We start from the raw sequence: 15,917 nt of genomic DNA, 5'->3' as shown, positions 1-15,917 counted from the left end.
AATTTACACAAATAAATGCAACACAATGGACTTTGTACAGATGAGCAAAAAAACAAAAACAAATTCACTCAGTTACTTTCACACTAAATGAGTTCATCTTTTAAACACTAAATTCTAAACTTTGATCAGAGCGTGATGAATCTGCTCGTTACTTCCATTTAGATCAAAAACTGACGACAGCAGCTTCATTTTTTTGTAACTACAGATTGGTGATTTTCTATGAAGATTAATTAATTATTGGTTCCCAACACTGGTCCCTGAGGAACACCATCCTGCATGTTTTAGTCGTTTCCTGCCCTCACGCCTGAATCAGTCATTTAATTACTTAAGCTCTGCAGAAGCTGGTTAATCATTCAAATCAGGTGCATCAAAGCAGGGAAACGAGTAAAACATGAAGGACGGTGTTCCTCAAGGAGCGCAGTTGGGAACCACTGAAGCACAAAGGTGAGACGTCCAAACAAAGAAAGGAAGTCAGTCTGAACTGTTGCCTCAGAATGGTTTGAGTTAAAATATTGAATTTGTGGATAAAAAGGAAAAATTGCCACCTTTCTTGTTGCCTCTCCTGCAGAGTTCAGTGTTTCAAGTAGTTCACAGGAGCTTGTCTTGCTAGTGCAGTGTTATAAATCATAATCCTAATTCCTCCAACAACAACAAAAAAAAGAATACACACAATTCACGTACAAATATACATCCCAGATCAGAATTAAGTTGCTCATTTACCATTAAGAGTAAAGTTAAAGAATTATATTTTGAGGCTTTTCTTAAATTCTGCTTTAATCTGAATCTCATCAGTTAAATTTGTAGATACTGGTTAAATTATTATGTTGGAAAGTGATTTTCGTGCAAAGCTATGCCGTTTCCCCAGCACACACAGTTACGCAGTGACAGTTTGATCATGTTACTGATTCATGAAGTTCAGAGGAACCAAATGTTCCAGTAAAGCATTTACAGTTTGGTTTTATAAATAAATGGATCTAACGTGTGCCACCTCCTCACTAACCTGTCAAACAGCGTGCTGGAGAAAATACAGTAAATGCTTTCTTTTCAAGCTTTTGAGTTTTGAAGACGTGACAGGTGAGCTCAGGAGGATCAATGTTTCAGTTTTGAGTCCCAGTTGTTCTAACTGGGCGGTTTTGTTAGAAGTTGGGTTTGTGCTTCTTGACCTCCACCATGAGGTGGTGAAGGTTGATGAGCTCGGAGCGGACGGCCAGGCTGCGGAACGTCGGCTGATTCAGGATCTTGTGAAAGCCGTGGTAGTACTGGATGAGCTGGGTTAGGGCGCCCTGCAGGGAAACAAAACAAAACGAGAGCTGAAATACGACTTGGTGCATCTCTCACCTCCACCTACATGAAGATGGAAAACGCTTCGTATCCGTCTTCAATAAAACGTTTTGCGCCCGTTTCAGTGGAAACCGCACAAAGAACAGGATGTAACTTAAGTAAAGATAAAAACGTACAGCTTGTTGTTTTGCTGAAAGCAATGTAGTGGCACAGTAGGGGTTGACTAGACTAGTCGACCAGTCGACTCTAGGACATCTCGCGAGTTTTTAAATTTCACGCAGTCGGTGATTATGTCACGTAACCAGCGCCGGGCCGCCGGCTACAAGATCCAAGCAGATGGAAGGCGAGGAGCAGGCCAAGTCTTCCCAAACAGGTAGAAACTCATCAACAGTGTGGAAGTATTTCACTAAAGATTAGGCCTGTCGCGATAAACAATAAATCATTTAATCATGTGATAAATGAAAATTATCGATCTCATTTTCATTAATCGGCTTTATCGTTTCTTCGTGTCTCTTTCTACTGAAAACACTGGATGACAAAAAGCTCAACTCCGGTGCTCTTCACTGACCCCTCCCTTTCTCTTTAAAATCTGTTTTAACGATCCAAAATCGCATTTTTGGATCGTTAAAAGCAGCTAAGCTGAGAAGCTGAGCTACGAGCTAAGCTAACAGGCCGACCTCGGGGAAAAAAACCTCCGTCTTGTCGAAGCTCCAAAAACTCACGGTTGAAACTCGTGCCTTTGCGTAAAAAGTTGTTTTTCTCTGTAAAAAGAAGCTGAGAACTTGTTTACTGATCTTTTTATTAAAAGCTTTGTGTGAAAATGCTATGCTAAAGAGCTCAAACCACACGGAGCGTCCGCCATTTTGAAAACCGAAAAAAGGAGAGACAGCCCATGTCACGTCAAGGGGCCTCCCTCCCATTTTTCTTAAAGAGACACAATGTTCGCTCCCTCACTATCCATCCTTTGGTTCAAACAGTCTTTTACTGCCATCTGGTGGTCAAAAATAGATGCATGCAAAACAAATTAAACATTTCTTCTTAAATTTAACAATAATTACTAATTAAGTCAAATTTCAAACAATATTATCGTTTATCTCAATAATTACTGAGACAATTAATCACCCAGAAAAATTTGTTATCGTGACAGGCCTAGTAAAGATGATGTTTTTATTTTATTTAACCCACTAAATAAAATAAACCACCGCCACAGTGGTTTCTTTCATTTAGTGGATTAATAAAATAAAACAAACTTTTGCAGCTTAATAATAGTTTTGGTTTTCCTGTGACTTATCTGCAACATGATAAATGGTAGGAGCATAAATGTATGCTCCCGATGCTTTGTTGTTCTTTTTTTTGTAAATAATAAATGTTTTTTTTTATTTTTTTATTTTAGTGGCGTCTTGAGGTCCTATGACGTCATCAACTATTCAACGTCAACTCCACTATTATCATGTTAATGTCGACTTTAAAAACTATTAGTCATTCAACCCTTATGGCTCAGAGGTTAGCGAAGGTGGGCCTGTGATTGGAAGGTTGCCGGTTCAACTCCCCGGACTGAGAACATCAAAATGTGGATTGGAATGGTGAAGCACCCTGCTCCATCCTGATTTGTCCCACTCTGGGCCCTTGAGCAAGGCCCTTAACCCCCACCATCTGCTCCTTGGGGCACCCTAGATAGCAGCTCTGCTCCACACAGAGGGCTGTGATGGCTCGGTGGTCTGTGGTTGCATCAGGAAGGGCATCCGGCGTAAAAACTAAATCTTTGTGCGAGTTAGCTCGCTGTGGCGACCCCTGAGGAAGGGAGCAGCCGAAAGAAGAAAAACTAAAACTTGTGACATATTTATTTAGAAACTTTTTTTGTGTCGGCCATTTTCCCCAACAGGAATTCTGACCTCTCAAAAAGATTCTGGCACCGAGGCGCCGACATGTTTCACTGCTGGAGGTGCTTCATGTGTTAGTTCAGCGCCGCCTGCCGACGCCCTCACCTGAATGATGCTGGTCCCGTTTTTGAAGTTGGTGAAGGACCTCATGACGTCTTGACTCATCGACTCTACCGACTGTTTCCAAGTACTGGAAAAACCTCGAACCAGCTGAGTGATGCGAGCTGCACACAAACGATACGTTACCGATACATGTCCATTCAGCAGTGAGTTAACCCACAGTCTGTTCACTTTGAGGCTTCGCTCTGATTCATAGTCGGCTTTTGGTTGTTTCCTTTCTGGTTTCATATGTGGGGAAAACAAAACAAATGCACAGATATGAAGTGGTATTTGGGGGGACAAGAGGAAACAGACGTGGGAAGCTGATGCGGTGAATCTGCGTCTTCGGACTTGCAGAGAAGAAACAAAACTGAGGACAGTGGAAAGCAAAGGAAGGAAGTGGCTCGTTACACCGTAAAACAAAACTGAGCAGTGAAATGAAAGAAAGCTGCGGGCAGACCTTCACGTTTACTGGAAACAGAGAAACTTTATCATAACCAAGTAATCTAAGGCGAATGAGAAGATTTTCAATAAAGTAAAAGACTTTTGAGACACTTTGAGTTTGCACGAGAATTTAAGGTGAGGTTAATGATTCTTGCAGCTCTCTGTGACTCGTGAGGTGAAGGAAATACTAAATATGAACACAATCAAGTTCGAGTCTAACTTTGTAACTCGAGTGCAAAATAAAATCAGATTATTGTGAATTTAGACTAAGAACATTACTGTTAATATAAATTCAGTTAGACATAAAATGTTCTGGCTACTTCCTGAAGGCTCCATGTAGACTACTATAAAATAATAATTTCACACAATATGTGGGAATTAAAATATATCTAAAATTATGCAAAGTCTCTTTGCAGTGCCAAAGGACCTACAACCAGACAACATAAGTTTGAAAACATAAAAACCTGCTGGTTCAGTTTTGTGACTAATGCAAGAACATGTTTGTAGCTTCCAGAGCTGTAAAATTATTTTTTATCCTTAGCGTGCATCTCAGTTGTCTAATTACACACAACTATTATGACATAAAAGCTTGAGGGTGGAGCCTGCAAGATTCAAGTGCTTTCATCTAAAGCCCGACCGATATATCGGTAGGGGCCGATAGTTTAGGCAGATAATGGTGTTTGAGGACTTATTGGTATCGGTGATAATTGTCCCATTATGCACTGATATAAACACTGGGAACAAGCCGTGTCCTTATATGCAAAAGGGATAAATGTACAATGTATCCAGCAGAGGGCGCATGCAGACCACTTTCAAGTCAAGACCGTTCACTTAAGTTTCACTTTCAGCACAGCCGAAGCAGCGAGCAACTAAATGCTGTGTAGCATATAATGCTGATAAACAGAGCATGGTACGTTTATTTTATTTGATTTGTAAAATTAAAAAAAACAATAATAAATTATCTTGAATCCTCCAACTCGCTTGTCATTAGCTATGTGCCTCTCAAGTTAGCAAGCTAACATAGATAACCTAACATGGGCTGTTGCCTTGTAAAACTTTATTCAGAACAATAAATCTAACGTAGAGGTAAGCACATAAATAAAAATGCAGCTGTGGTCAACACTAATTAGACCTTCACCATACATGACTGACTGTTTAAACAAAGAACAGGGAAGGCGTTTCTTTGTTAAATTTATAATTTTGTAACACGCTTGATAACTTTATGGTGAATAGTGGAAGATAGAAAATGTGAACGTTAGGAAGACTTCAAGTGTAAAAACAGGTTTAAAAGTAGCTGTTTACAAATTCTTGGGGGTGGACAAAGCTAAAAAAAGTTCCAGCCATTATATCGTTAACGACATTAGCCTTCCCCTCCCAATATCAGTGATAACCAAAATCTCCATATCGGTCGGGCTCTAATTTCATCACACTGTTGTAGTATTTTTCTCACCTTCCTCATTCTTCAGTCGGTCCAGCTGTCCCTTCTCCATCAGCGCCTCGGCCTCCTTCACGAAGGCAATCATGCCTCCAAAGGGAGGAGACAGAATCTCCTCGATAAACTCCTGGAGGGACGGGATAGAGGAAAAGCAGAGAAGAAGCCTTCAAATGACAGTTCTTTTAAGAAAAACATCAAACAAACTGGTTTTTTTTTTTTTTTGTTACCGTTTCTTTTAAATAAAATAAGACTAAGGTAAAATAAAATTCTAATGTTTAGGTGTCAGGATACAATATTAAAAAAATGCCACTCATTTCATTCTTATAATAAAAAAAAAAGTCAAATAAACAACCTCTATTACACAAAAACACACAACAGATAAAGCTGGTTTTGTTTGGTGCCCCCTGCTGGACCAAAGACAAACTGCAAGTTCTACTTTAGGGACAATATTATTTCATATTCACAGTAATTTTGATGCTTTCTATGTTGTTGACTGAACAAAACGCACTTAACATTGTCACGTAAACACTGTCAAGTTGAATATTAATATTCCTCTGTACTATATTTAACACTTCCTGCTTTCAAACTTATTTTAGGTTTATTTAAAAATCACATGCATACAATTTTATAGTTATATTTAATGTCTTATTTTATTTATACTCGCATGAAAAAATAAGATTTTAAAATTACATGCTGATACCTAAATCACATTAACAAGGTCTTAAAAGCTATTCTTATAATATCAATACAAAAAAAATACTATTTTTTAAACCATATGTAGATCCACATGTTGATAAATGTTCAAACAGATCATTAAATTCCCAAATGTATTAAAAGTTATTAAAATATCACACATACTGATGAACTATTGAAGGAATGTTCAGAATAGATGATTATTATAACTGTGTTTACCTGTGTTCTGGCCAGAAGTAGCTGCTGAAAACTTTCCACCTCCTTACTGTCGTCTGCTGCTCTTTCCTGGATAAATAAACAAATAAACAAATAAACAAATAAAAGAACGAAAAGGTTAGATTGGAACGAGACACGTCAAAATCTGTCCACTTTTCTTAACAGTAATCAAAACAAAAAAAGACTTTTTGTAATATACAATGAGAATGATGCTATGTTTAATTATAAGAACAACAAACGGAAACACATTTTTATTTTCTTCTTCGGCGCCCGACTCACCATGAGAACGCTGAGCATCATGTCGTAGTTGTTGATGAGGAAGATGAGCTGGTCTCTCCTGGAGGGAAACTCTGCGGCCATTTTCAGCACAAAGTTTTCCACCTCAGCCTGAAACAAACAAACAAACAAAAAATTATGTACACATTTGTATCAAGTCAAACACTTTTATGAAAGAAAAATATATATTTTTTTGTTTTGTTGTGAACAATTTATCTTTCAATTCAATTTAGATTTCCTCTCAAAAAGATGAGAACTTTTAAGTTGGAAAGCTTTTTTTAAGTCATTCTTTACCTTTAGAGATCTAAAGATCAAAATAGAAACAAGTTTTGAGGGACAACAAACTACTAATAGGAATGTGTAAATAAAATGTGTGTGTGTGTTACCTGCAGCTGGCCCAGCAGAGCGTTGGTCCTCTCGTTAGGAAACGTTTGGTTGATGCTGACGATGGCTGAGGAGAACTCTGCGTAACGTCGAGTGATCTGAAATCACCAATCGCACATTTTAATGACGAACACGCTGCTGAACGTATTCTGAAGCGGTTCTTTATGCACCGCTTCTGGATGTCTGCAGGTATTTAAAACACGCATACGTAGTGCGGTCTGGTGTCCAGAACTCCCAGTTTCTGAGGGTCTGTGTTTCTGATGCTCTGGATGTTCAGCTCCAGGATGAGCTCAAACCTCGGCCACAGCAGCTCCAACACGGCGTCCCAGTACCTGACAATCGCACAAAGACACAAAAATAACTTTAAATGGCATTTTCTTTTGTTTGTTTTGTGACTTTAGCGCCTCCTACTGTTCAGAGGATAAATTGCAGTTCCTCTTAGTTTCACAAAGACTCATTCATTCAACCTTTATTTATTTAGACAGCTAAACTAACCAGTTTTAGTTAACTGTTTGAGGCTTGTATCTCAGTTTAAGCTGGACCCAAAAGACTCAAAAGAACTGGTTCAGTTGGATTGACTCTATTCTGATGCGTTTAAAATGTCAAACTGTGTCACAACATTTATTCCCTTTAGCTTGTTGAGTTTTCATTTAAGAGCTGAAGATGATCTACTCTTATTTTTGTTCTCAGGCATTTCTGGACATGGGCGACACGGTGGCACAGTTGGGAGAGCAGTCGCCTCCCAGTGAGAAGGTTGCCGGATCGACTCCCAGCCTGGCACCTTTCTGGGTAGTTTTTTTCTGCGTATTTCAGTTTCTTCCCACAGAACAAAAACATGCATGTTAGGCTGGTTTGGTTACTCTAAATTATCCATAGGTGTGAGAGTGAATGGTTGTTTGTCTCCATGTGTCCCTGTGGTGGACTTGGACCTGTCCAAGGTGTATCCCACCTCTCCCAGTAACTGCTGGACATGAGAACCAGCGACACCCGCAACCCAAAAAAGGAAAAAGCGGGTAAAGATAATGAATGGGTGGATTTTTGGACATTACGATTGCAGTTTATTTCCCTGAAAGAAGAGCTTGATGATGATTTAAACTTTATTTCCTGAAATCGACTTTGTATAACGACAAACTGTTTTTATTGAGTACCTGCAAATCTGTGATGATGGGAGTCTTTTATTTGAAACGATCTAGTTTTCAGTTGTCATGATGTAAAAATGGGAGAAAATAACAACTGAACATTAATGTAAGAAAAAACTCAGAATTATTTGATGATTTACTTCTAAAATAAAACAACCAACAATTGTTTAGGTGCTGTCTTATTGCGAAACTGATTTCAGCAAAATGATTTCCATGAACAAAGAAAAACATTTCCTTTAAGTGAGACACTGACTTGTCAAGAGCAGGAATGTTCCTCTTGGCTGTGATGGCTCTGAAGCGGAGGATGATGTGGATGCAGAGGAAGATGGCGATGCTGTCGTAGCAGTCCGACACGTAGGTGGACATACTTTTCTGCAGGAAGAGACAAAGACGAGACAGAATGTGGGTCCTGCACGCCACAATATTGTTAGGATGATTAGTAAGACTTTAGTCTGGAGCACAAAATCCATTAATAGTCAAAGTAACTGTTGATTCAGAGTTTAGCTTTATGCATTCTTCCACCTTAAACATATTTTATAGCGTCGAGTGCAAAAGTCAGTCACTCTCTGAACTTGTATTCAGGGTTTGATTTGAAAACCTTAGACAAAAATAAATCTGTTAAATAAGTTTGTTTTAAGCTGACCTTCTTAAGAAGTCTGTAAAGCTCTAGAAAGAAATCGTTCAAAGGTTCAACGCTGAGAGTTAGATGTTTATACCAAGAACATGCTGAGAGTTTTCCCCATGATGCTGTTGAAGAGGTCCAGGGCAGAGTTTCCGATCACCATGAAGAAGTCCGACAGGAAGAGGAATTCTCTGCAGCCGTTGTCCAGCAGAGCGTAGTGCTGACTGCGAAACAGCGTCTCATAGGGATACTAAAGAACACACGTACACGACAGGAAGGGTTATTTTGTTTGCTAGCTCTGAATATTCTGATGTAGGGCTGCAACAACGAATCGAGAAAATGGATCAAAATCGATTATTAAAAGTGTTGGCAATGAATTTCATTATTGATTCGTTGTGTTGCGCGATTAAGGGTCTCGCACGGCGCTGCGGAGCTGTTTTCTTCACCTGCAGAGCATTGTCAATGCTGGCTGATTGAATAAAGTAAAAAATTTAATTTAAAAAAAAAACCCTCTGCAGAGTGAGTTGCTTTCAAAGGAAATTAAGTAAATTTTACAAATGACCGACGCAGAGAAAAACTGTTCGACCCAAGTCCTTAAAAGTGTGGGAGCTCTTCACTCTTCACAAAGCTAAAAACTGTGTAACATGCAGCTTTGAAAAAGTGACGACACGGCACGGGAGAACCACGGTGATGAAACGTAAACATGTGGGAGTCATCGACGAGGATGAAGGATCAGCAGCAGGCGAGTCGCTACATTATGCTACATTTGATCCGTTTACAAAGGAGAAAACGTAACGTCAGTCTCTCTGTAGCTGCTGCTTGTTTGTTTGCTGATTAATGACGGTGATAGAGAACGTGTGTTACTTTTTAATTTAACTGGTACAAGCAGTGTTTAAATGTGATTTATAAATAAATCTAACACAAACGTGGTAATAATTTAATGATTAAGCTTCAACTTTTAATTTGCCGGCAAAGTCTGAGTGAAGACACAGCAATGTATGGCAGGATGAATTGCATTTAAACAAGTAATTTATTACATGTACTTAATTGTGTGCAATTAGTATTTTATATGTGTGTGTGTGTTTAATTGCTCTTTGTGCTACTTTTGCCTGAACCTAACACTGTAAGTGAAACAAGGCATTTCTTGAGTTGCAATAAATTATGATATATAATACATATTTACTGTCTCATTCCAGAAAACAACAACAAACAACAACACTTCATGATGGACAGACATCATGGACACCACAGCAGCAGCTGTCTTCACTGAAAACATCTTTAACATGATCGTCACTGACATGAGGCCTCTGTCGATGGTTGAAGACGAAGGCTTCACTACAATAATCCACACTTTTAATCCAGGTTACAATAATCCACACTTTTAATCCAGGTTACACTCTTCCCTCAAGGACACATTTTATAAAGTAGCTACATATTGTGCAGGTATAAAGCATACATTTGTATATAATTTTGTGTACATTTATTTTTTTATTGAAGCTATTTGACAAACTTTTAACATTTTTTATTATTCAATATTTTACTAACAGAATAGTCAAATAGCAACCTGTTTTTTGTGTCAGTCAAATGTGCAATTTAGGAATAAAGAGGTGGGAATTAAAACTTTTTTTTTTTTTGGCCGATTCATCAGAAAAAAATTAATTGACCGATAAATGGATTATTAAAATAATCGTTAGTTGCAGCTCTATTCTAATGTTTTGATTGTTTAAGGACAAGCTATTTTAAACTGTCTACTATTACAAATATTCAGGCATTAACTGCTCTCAATAAAAGTTCATACTTTTTACTTTGGAGTAAATCCTGTTTCAATGTAAAAATCATCGTGGTTTATTAAAAGGCTCATTTGTAGCAGCAAAGTATTATAAAAATATGGTAAATTAAACATTAAATGATCTGTTTTCCAAACAGACATGTGCACCAACTCTGCAAGATGCACATTACATTAACTTGCACTGATGCCAGCTTCTTACTTTGTTTCATAAATCATCACACCAGACCCCACTAACGTCTCTTCTTTGCAACGAATGAATGAATTTTTTATTACTTTATAAACGTCTCACCCTGCTGTCTCCTCTCTGAGCCGTGTGTGGAACCAGGATGGGCCCCTCCAGCTCGGCGGGACTCAGAATGGCCCCCCTCTGGCCCAAAGTGAAGATAGTGTTCCTGCTCTTCAAAGACGGTTTGGAAAAGAAACCTGAGGCTGCGAGTCAAGGAGCCTGAAACGCTCCGAGGCGTCGACAGGTCACATGACCAGACAGCTGTTCTGCCCGTTTCACCGTTTTTGCTTGAATTATCTGAGAACTAACCCGAACAAAACTTTGGGAAACTCTTCATCTACACTGAAACCTATGGAACTACATTTACTTGGCTACTAAAAAACTAAAATTAAAGAAATAAAATAAAAAGTGAGAAGTAAAAAAATGAGCATTTTATGAACAAAAACCCTTCATTTAAAGAAAAAGGTACATTTAGCATTGGTAGAGGATATAATCTATACGAGTGACTTTCAATATTTAAACAATTTGTAAATGTCAAGACAAATGTAAACTGGACACATCCATTACAAACGGTTATATTTTAAAGCAACAATGTATTTTGTTTAAAACTGTATTCCGTCGTGTTATATGACATTGGTTTTTCATGTGTAAACACAATCTAGTTGTGGGTGAAAAGACACAAACGGACGTTAAAGGATATCTTTCTTTGCTGTGTCTTCCACGCCCATCAGGTCGTCTTTGTCTGCCACCTCCTCATACTGCAGCACGACAGAGAAACATCAACAAAAAACATTTATTTATTGAAAATAAGAGCAAAAGAAGCACAAAATCTCTACTGCAGATGACTCTACCAGTTTGTCACAAACTTGAAATGTGATGGACGAGAAGAAAGCGGCTCAGGCAAGCTGTGATCTTGTTGATTTTAATATTCAATCCACGAACCTGAACTTTGAGAAGTCTGCTGCTGTAGGACTTGAAGTAACTATAGTAAATCTTGCTCATCGTGTCCACGTACTCGTCTCTGATCTCCTTGGCTACAGTTCTCTCGTTGGCCAAAAGGAACTGATAGAAGAACCTGCACGGGGACAAACAAAAAGGAATGATGTCATTTCCTTTTCAAATGTTTATTTCACAATAAGACGTTCTAATTACATAATAAAGCATTAAAAAAAAATCACAAATTAACTTTAGACTGACTTTTTAACCGTTTCAGGGATTTAATTCATAAAAAAGCTTTAAAAAGTAAAAAAAAAAGGAAGTTTGTGATACATAAACAACATTTAATTTAATTTCTGACACGCTCACCTGTATTTCAGCAGAGTGTTCTGTGGGATCTGATAGTTCGTCATTGGTTTTCTGAAGGAATAGATCTTCTGAAGAATGAACTCTCGGATTTTTGAAACCGCCTAGGGAAGAGAAGTTAACTCTAATGCGAGCGTGAACACAGTTAAACTCATAACTCGTGTCTATGTACACAAATATATATCAACCGGTCTGTAAAAACAATAAATAAAAATTTTAAACAATTATTAAATTCAATTCCGTTTAGTGATATAGCAGAAGTCATCTCAGGACACTGAACAGAAACATTCATTTATAAAAGTAATAATTTAACATTATTTATCTGAGGTGCAGACTGCTTTGAATTTAACTCCATCGCAGAACTCTCAACTTGAGCAAGCGTGAAGTACTCAAGATTTAGACTTAAAAAGTACACAAATAAACTAAATGAAAGAAGAGACTGTTAGAAAAACCAACAAATAAGGGAAGGCTTTAAGACAAAATATGAAGGACAAGAAAGTTACACGATACTAATTGAGGAAAAGAAAGAACAACAACAGAAAGCTTGACAGCTGGAGTGAAAAAGCTGCACAAATGGCCTGCTCTCATGTCCTAATTTTTAAAAAGAGCCAAAATTCCTGATTCCAGAAGGAGGAAAATCAGAGGTAACCGTAAATAGAACGGAAATAAAGACCAAAGCACATCTTATTTTATTTGTATGGAGTTCTCTAACATGGAACAAATGCAATAAACATGTTTGGGGAAAAACTGGTATCTGTTTAAAAAGTATCTTAGTTAAACTGCTTGTTATTGTCTGATGGCTGGATACATTTGATCAGTTATTTTAACGTTTATAACTTCTTCGAAGTGTTGTTAAGTATACATTTATTTAAGTTAAGCAATTATTATTATATTTTGTTAAATGAAGAATACAAATTGGGTCCTAATATTTCAGCCATTGTACAACAAATCCGTGTTGTATATCGACCATCAGCTGCCAGCATCACTGGTACAAAACTCCTCTACTGACCTCTAGATGAGGAATTGATTGTTGTTGGTTTCTCTTTTTCTGGTTTCACAAAAGTCTTAACTAAACAATTATGAACAGTTTGGGAAAACTAAGAGTTGTTTGTTTTCTAATGTTCGTTAATGTGTTCGGAGACAATCAACAAGGTGTGAAGTGCCGAGTTTAGAGGGACTTGGGTGATTTTTAGGGTTCTTTCTTGTACTTTTCTAAAAATAAAACCAAAAAAAGAACAAGAATATGTTTGTTAAAAAAAAAAAAAAAAAAACGACCTTGACTTTAAGACGATCAACAATGTCCTGGATGTCGGAGCAGGCCAGCGTCTCTCTGAAGCTCAGCTCTTTGGCAAAGTTGATTTTGGAGTTGAGTTCATGAAGCTGCTCAAGAAACTCCTGCTCCGTCACCGGACTGTCCAGGATGGTGCTGCAGCAACACAAAGCAACATAAAACACAGACTTTTCCTACCGTGGCGTTAAAGTGAAGCTTTCTTACACAAACTCCTGTTCTGACTGGCTTCTACGATTCTCAGACACTCAAAGCAAACGTCAGAAATCATTAATACTGTATTGAAGGAAATATAGTCCGTTAAGCCAAACTTTAGCCACTTATTTTACCAATAAACAACAGACAAAACAACCACAAAATAAATAACAACCAGCATTCACTACAGGTTCTTTTTTGTTCATTTGCAGGTGTTATACTTACGAGATCATGGCTCCGGGCACAACCAGCTCATCCACCAGCTGGCTGAGGTGGCTGCGAACGGCCTGCCTGTTCTTCAGACGGACGTTCATGCTGACTGACTGCTGCTGCAGGGTCTGGATCTCACTGCTAATGGAGGACAGGTCACTCTGAAAGCCGCTCAGCATGCCCTCCATGCGCTGAAGAAAGAAAAAACAACACACGTTTATTGGTTTGGATGCTACATCAACCATTCTTATTTTAAAATGCAATGAATGCGCTTTTATTTTAGGAAAATATAAAAGACTAAAACCTATAAAGTGAACCTAAACTTTTTTTTAGGTGTACATATGAAGATGTCTCTTCGTACCTCCAATATGGAGTCACAGGCAGTGATCTGGTTGTGGAGAAGAGCGATATTCTGGCTCTCTTTAATGTCTATCAGAAAAGAGATCAGGAAATCTACACAGATAATAATTTTAAGTTAATCCTGCCAGCAAAAGGTGGTTACAATTATAAAATAAAACACAAAATCATCCCTTACTGACAACACCATCATCTGACGACACACTGAGAGAATTGTTTGAGATGTTTCCAAGTTTTAGGGAGATTTGGACAAAAGAAGAAGCAATACCCGAGGGGAAAAAATTAACAAGTAAAGTTTTAATTAGCTGGTAAATATCTATACAGTATATAAACAAAACAAAACAAAAAATTATATTTTCTGATGTGCCTATAAAATCAGATGCAAATGTGTTACATGTTGACTTTTCTCCCCTCAAGTAACATTAATCATAATTGAAAGAACAATCACATAAAGAATTCGAACCCTGAGATATTTAAAATGTGAGCTGAAAAGGATACAGTCTTTGATAGAAGCCTGTTCAATCTTCTGCAGCTCTGCTTCCACCTGCTTGGAATACTGACGAAGGTCAACGCCCTGAAAACAGACGGAACGTCACAAAGGTGGAACAGTTTTTACCAAGCCGAGTTCCCAATCTCCTGATTTGTATAAAAGCATACAAAAAAAAAAAAAAAAATCTAAATTTAGATACAACTGGAAACTCATCTGAAATAAAGTAACAAAAATGTGATCAAATTAAATTTGTACTTTGGTTTGATGCTTCCACATTCTACAGTGTAAAAAAAAAATAGTAAAAACATGTAGGCGTGTCCAAACTTTTAACTGTTGTACATTTGCGAAACATTATTAATGCAGTGAGTGTCATGATTGTTTTTACTGTTTTGAGTGCCTCCTTCACAAGATCATCTTCCAGATTGGCCTGAATATGATCTGTAAATGGGAAAAACAAAATCATTTACAAAAGAAATATTGCAGAGACGTCACACCTGACCCTCTAAAACAAACAAACTCTTGGCAGATAAAACTTATTTTACATTTATACAAGAGGTTGTATCCACTTGGGCAGCACCTTAAACATGTATTGTGATATCGTATATATAAATAACCGTCTCCTTACTGTCCACTTCATCTAAGATAAATTCATCAGTGGTGATGTCAAGTTCTCCCAGGTTGAGGTTAGTAATGTCTTCAGTCTTCTAGAGGAAAACACACACAATTAGATAAACATCTCTTAGAAAAGTCCAAGTGGTGGTCTATCTTGTTCAGAGTTACAGTCTAGAACTGTGCATATATGGGGCATACCTATCTAGTTCAGTTTTCATTCCACTAATTCTAATTCCCTTTATATGTGAACTACATTCACTTGTTACTGTAGGTGTGCTGTTGCATGTTAACTTGCTCTTCTTCAGCTCTCACTGGATTTGAAATCATCTCAGCTGTGGTTGGTTTTGATGAAGCACTACCATTATATTAATTCTTACTAATCCTGATCCTCACTCTCTAATATCAAACGCATTTGTGTCAATAAAACAAGTACCAGTTTGTTGTAGCTGTTCTTACTGACTGTTTTTTTAATGCTTATATAATAAGTGTGTCAAAGAAATCTTGGTGAAAATCAGGATCGTGTCTCCACTATACCAGTTGTTAACAACACGTTATGTATTTTGTCCATCTGTTCATTTTCCAGTTAATGTTTATTGTTATTAAAAAATAAACTATTGTGTCATATCATATCATAAACTATGAATGCTGGAATTGTTTTATCTATGCGATTCTATTTCAGTTTTAGTCTTACATTGTGCTAAAATGACAAGTCAGATGAGTGCCGACTTTAGGAACGCTAACAGAAAAAAAACTTTAAAATCAGACTCGCGTCTTCACAAGAACTGTCAAATTATACATGAAATGTCACCTCGTCTTGTAGATACGCCATGGCGATTTGTGTTGGGTTTTCTGCTGTGTTTACATCAGAACCGGACCCAACAGAACCCGAAACTGCCTCAGCCATCGCGACGAATTTATGCTAGCGTAAGAAAACAATACAGCAAATCAAGAGTTCCACTTCCTGAAAAATAAACTACGG

General features: G+C 37.7%; 1 protein-coding gene across 1 annotated transcript; it reads right to left on the bottom strand.

Moving 5' to 3' along the window:
- Window positions 1-376: 376 nt before the first annotated feature.
- vps52 (VPS52 subunit of GARP complex) lies at window positions 377-15,843 on the bottom strand. The gene is made up of 20 exons (XM_037693489.1): window positions 15,747-15,843; window positions 14,952-15,030; window positions 14,712-14,764; window positions 14,335-14,410; window positions 13,841-13,908; window positions 13,495-13,670; window positions 13,062-13,212; window positions 11,790-11,890; window positions 11,427-11,559; window positions 11,185-11,242; window positions 10,548-10,681; window positions 8,564-8,719; window positions 8,101-8,219; window positions 6,917-7,040; window positions 6,711-6,806; window positions 6,328-6,435; window positions 6,052-6,117; window positions 5,155-5,266; window positions 3,267-3,385; window positions 377-1,283 (listed from the first exon to the last, which is right to left on the bottom strand). Exons 1-20 carry the CDS (start codon window positions 15,840-15,842, stop codon window positions 1,137-1,139), a joined length of 2,172 nt encoding a protein of 723 aa, XP_037549417.1. The 5' UTR covers window position 15,843; the 3' UTR covers window positions 377-1,136.
- Window positions 15,844-15,917: the final 74 nt, after the last annotated feature.

The sequence above is a fragment of the Nematolebias whitei genome, chromosome 19, assembly GCF_014905685.2.
Source record: "Nematolebias whitei isolate Nwh7 chromosome 19, NemWhi1, whole genome shotgun sequence".
Lineage (NCBI taxonomy): Eukaryota > Metazoa > Chordata > Actinopteri > Cyprinodontiformes > Rivulidae > Nematolebias > Nematolebias whitei.
Note: the sequence above shows the minus strand (reverse complement) of the source record. Positions and strands in the feature narration are given on the sequence as shown.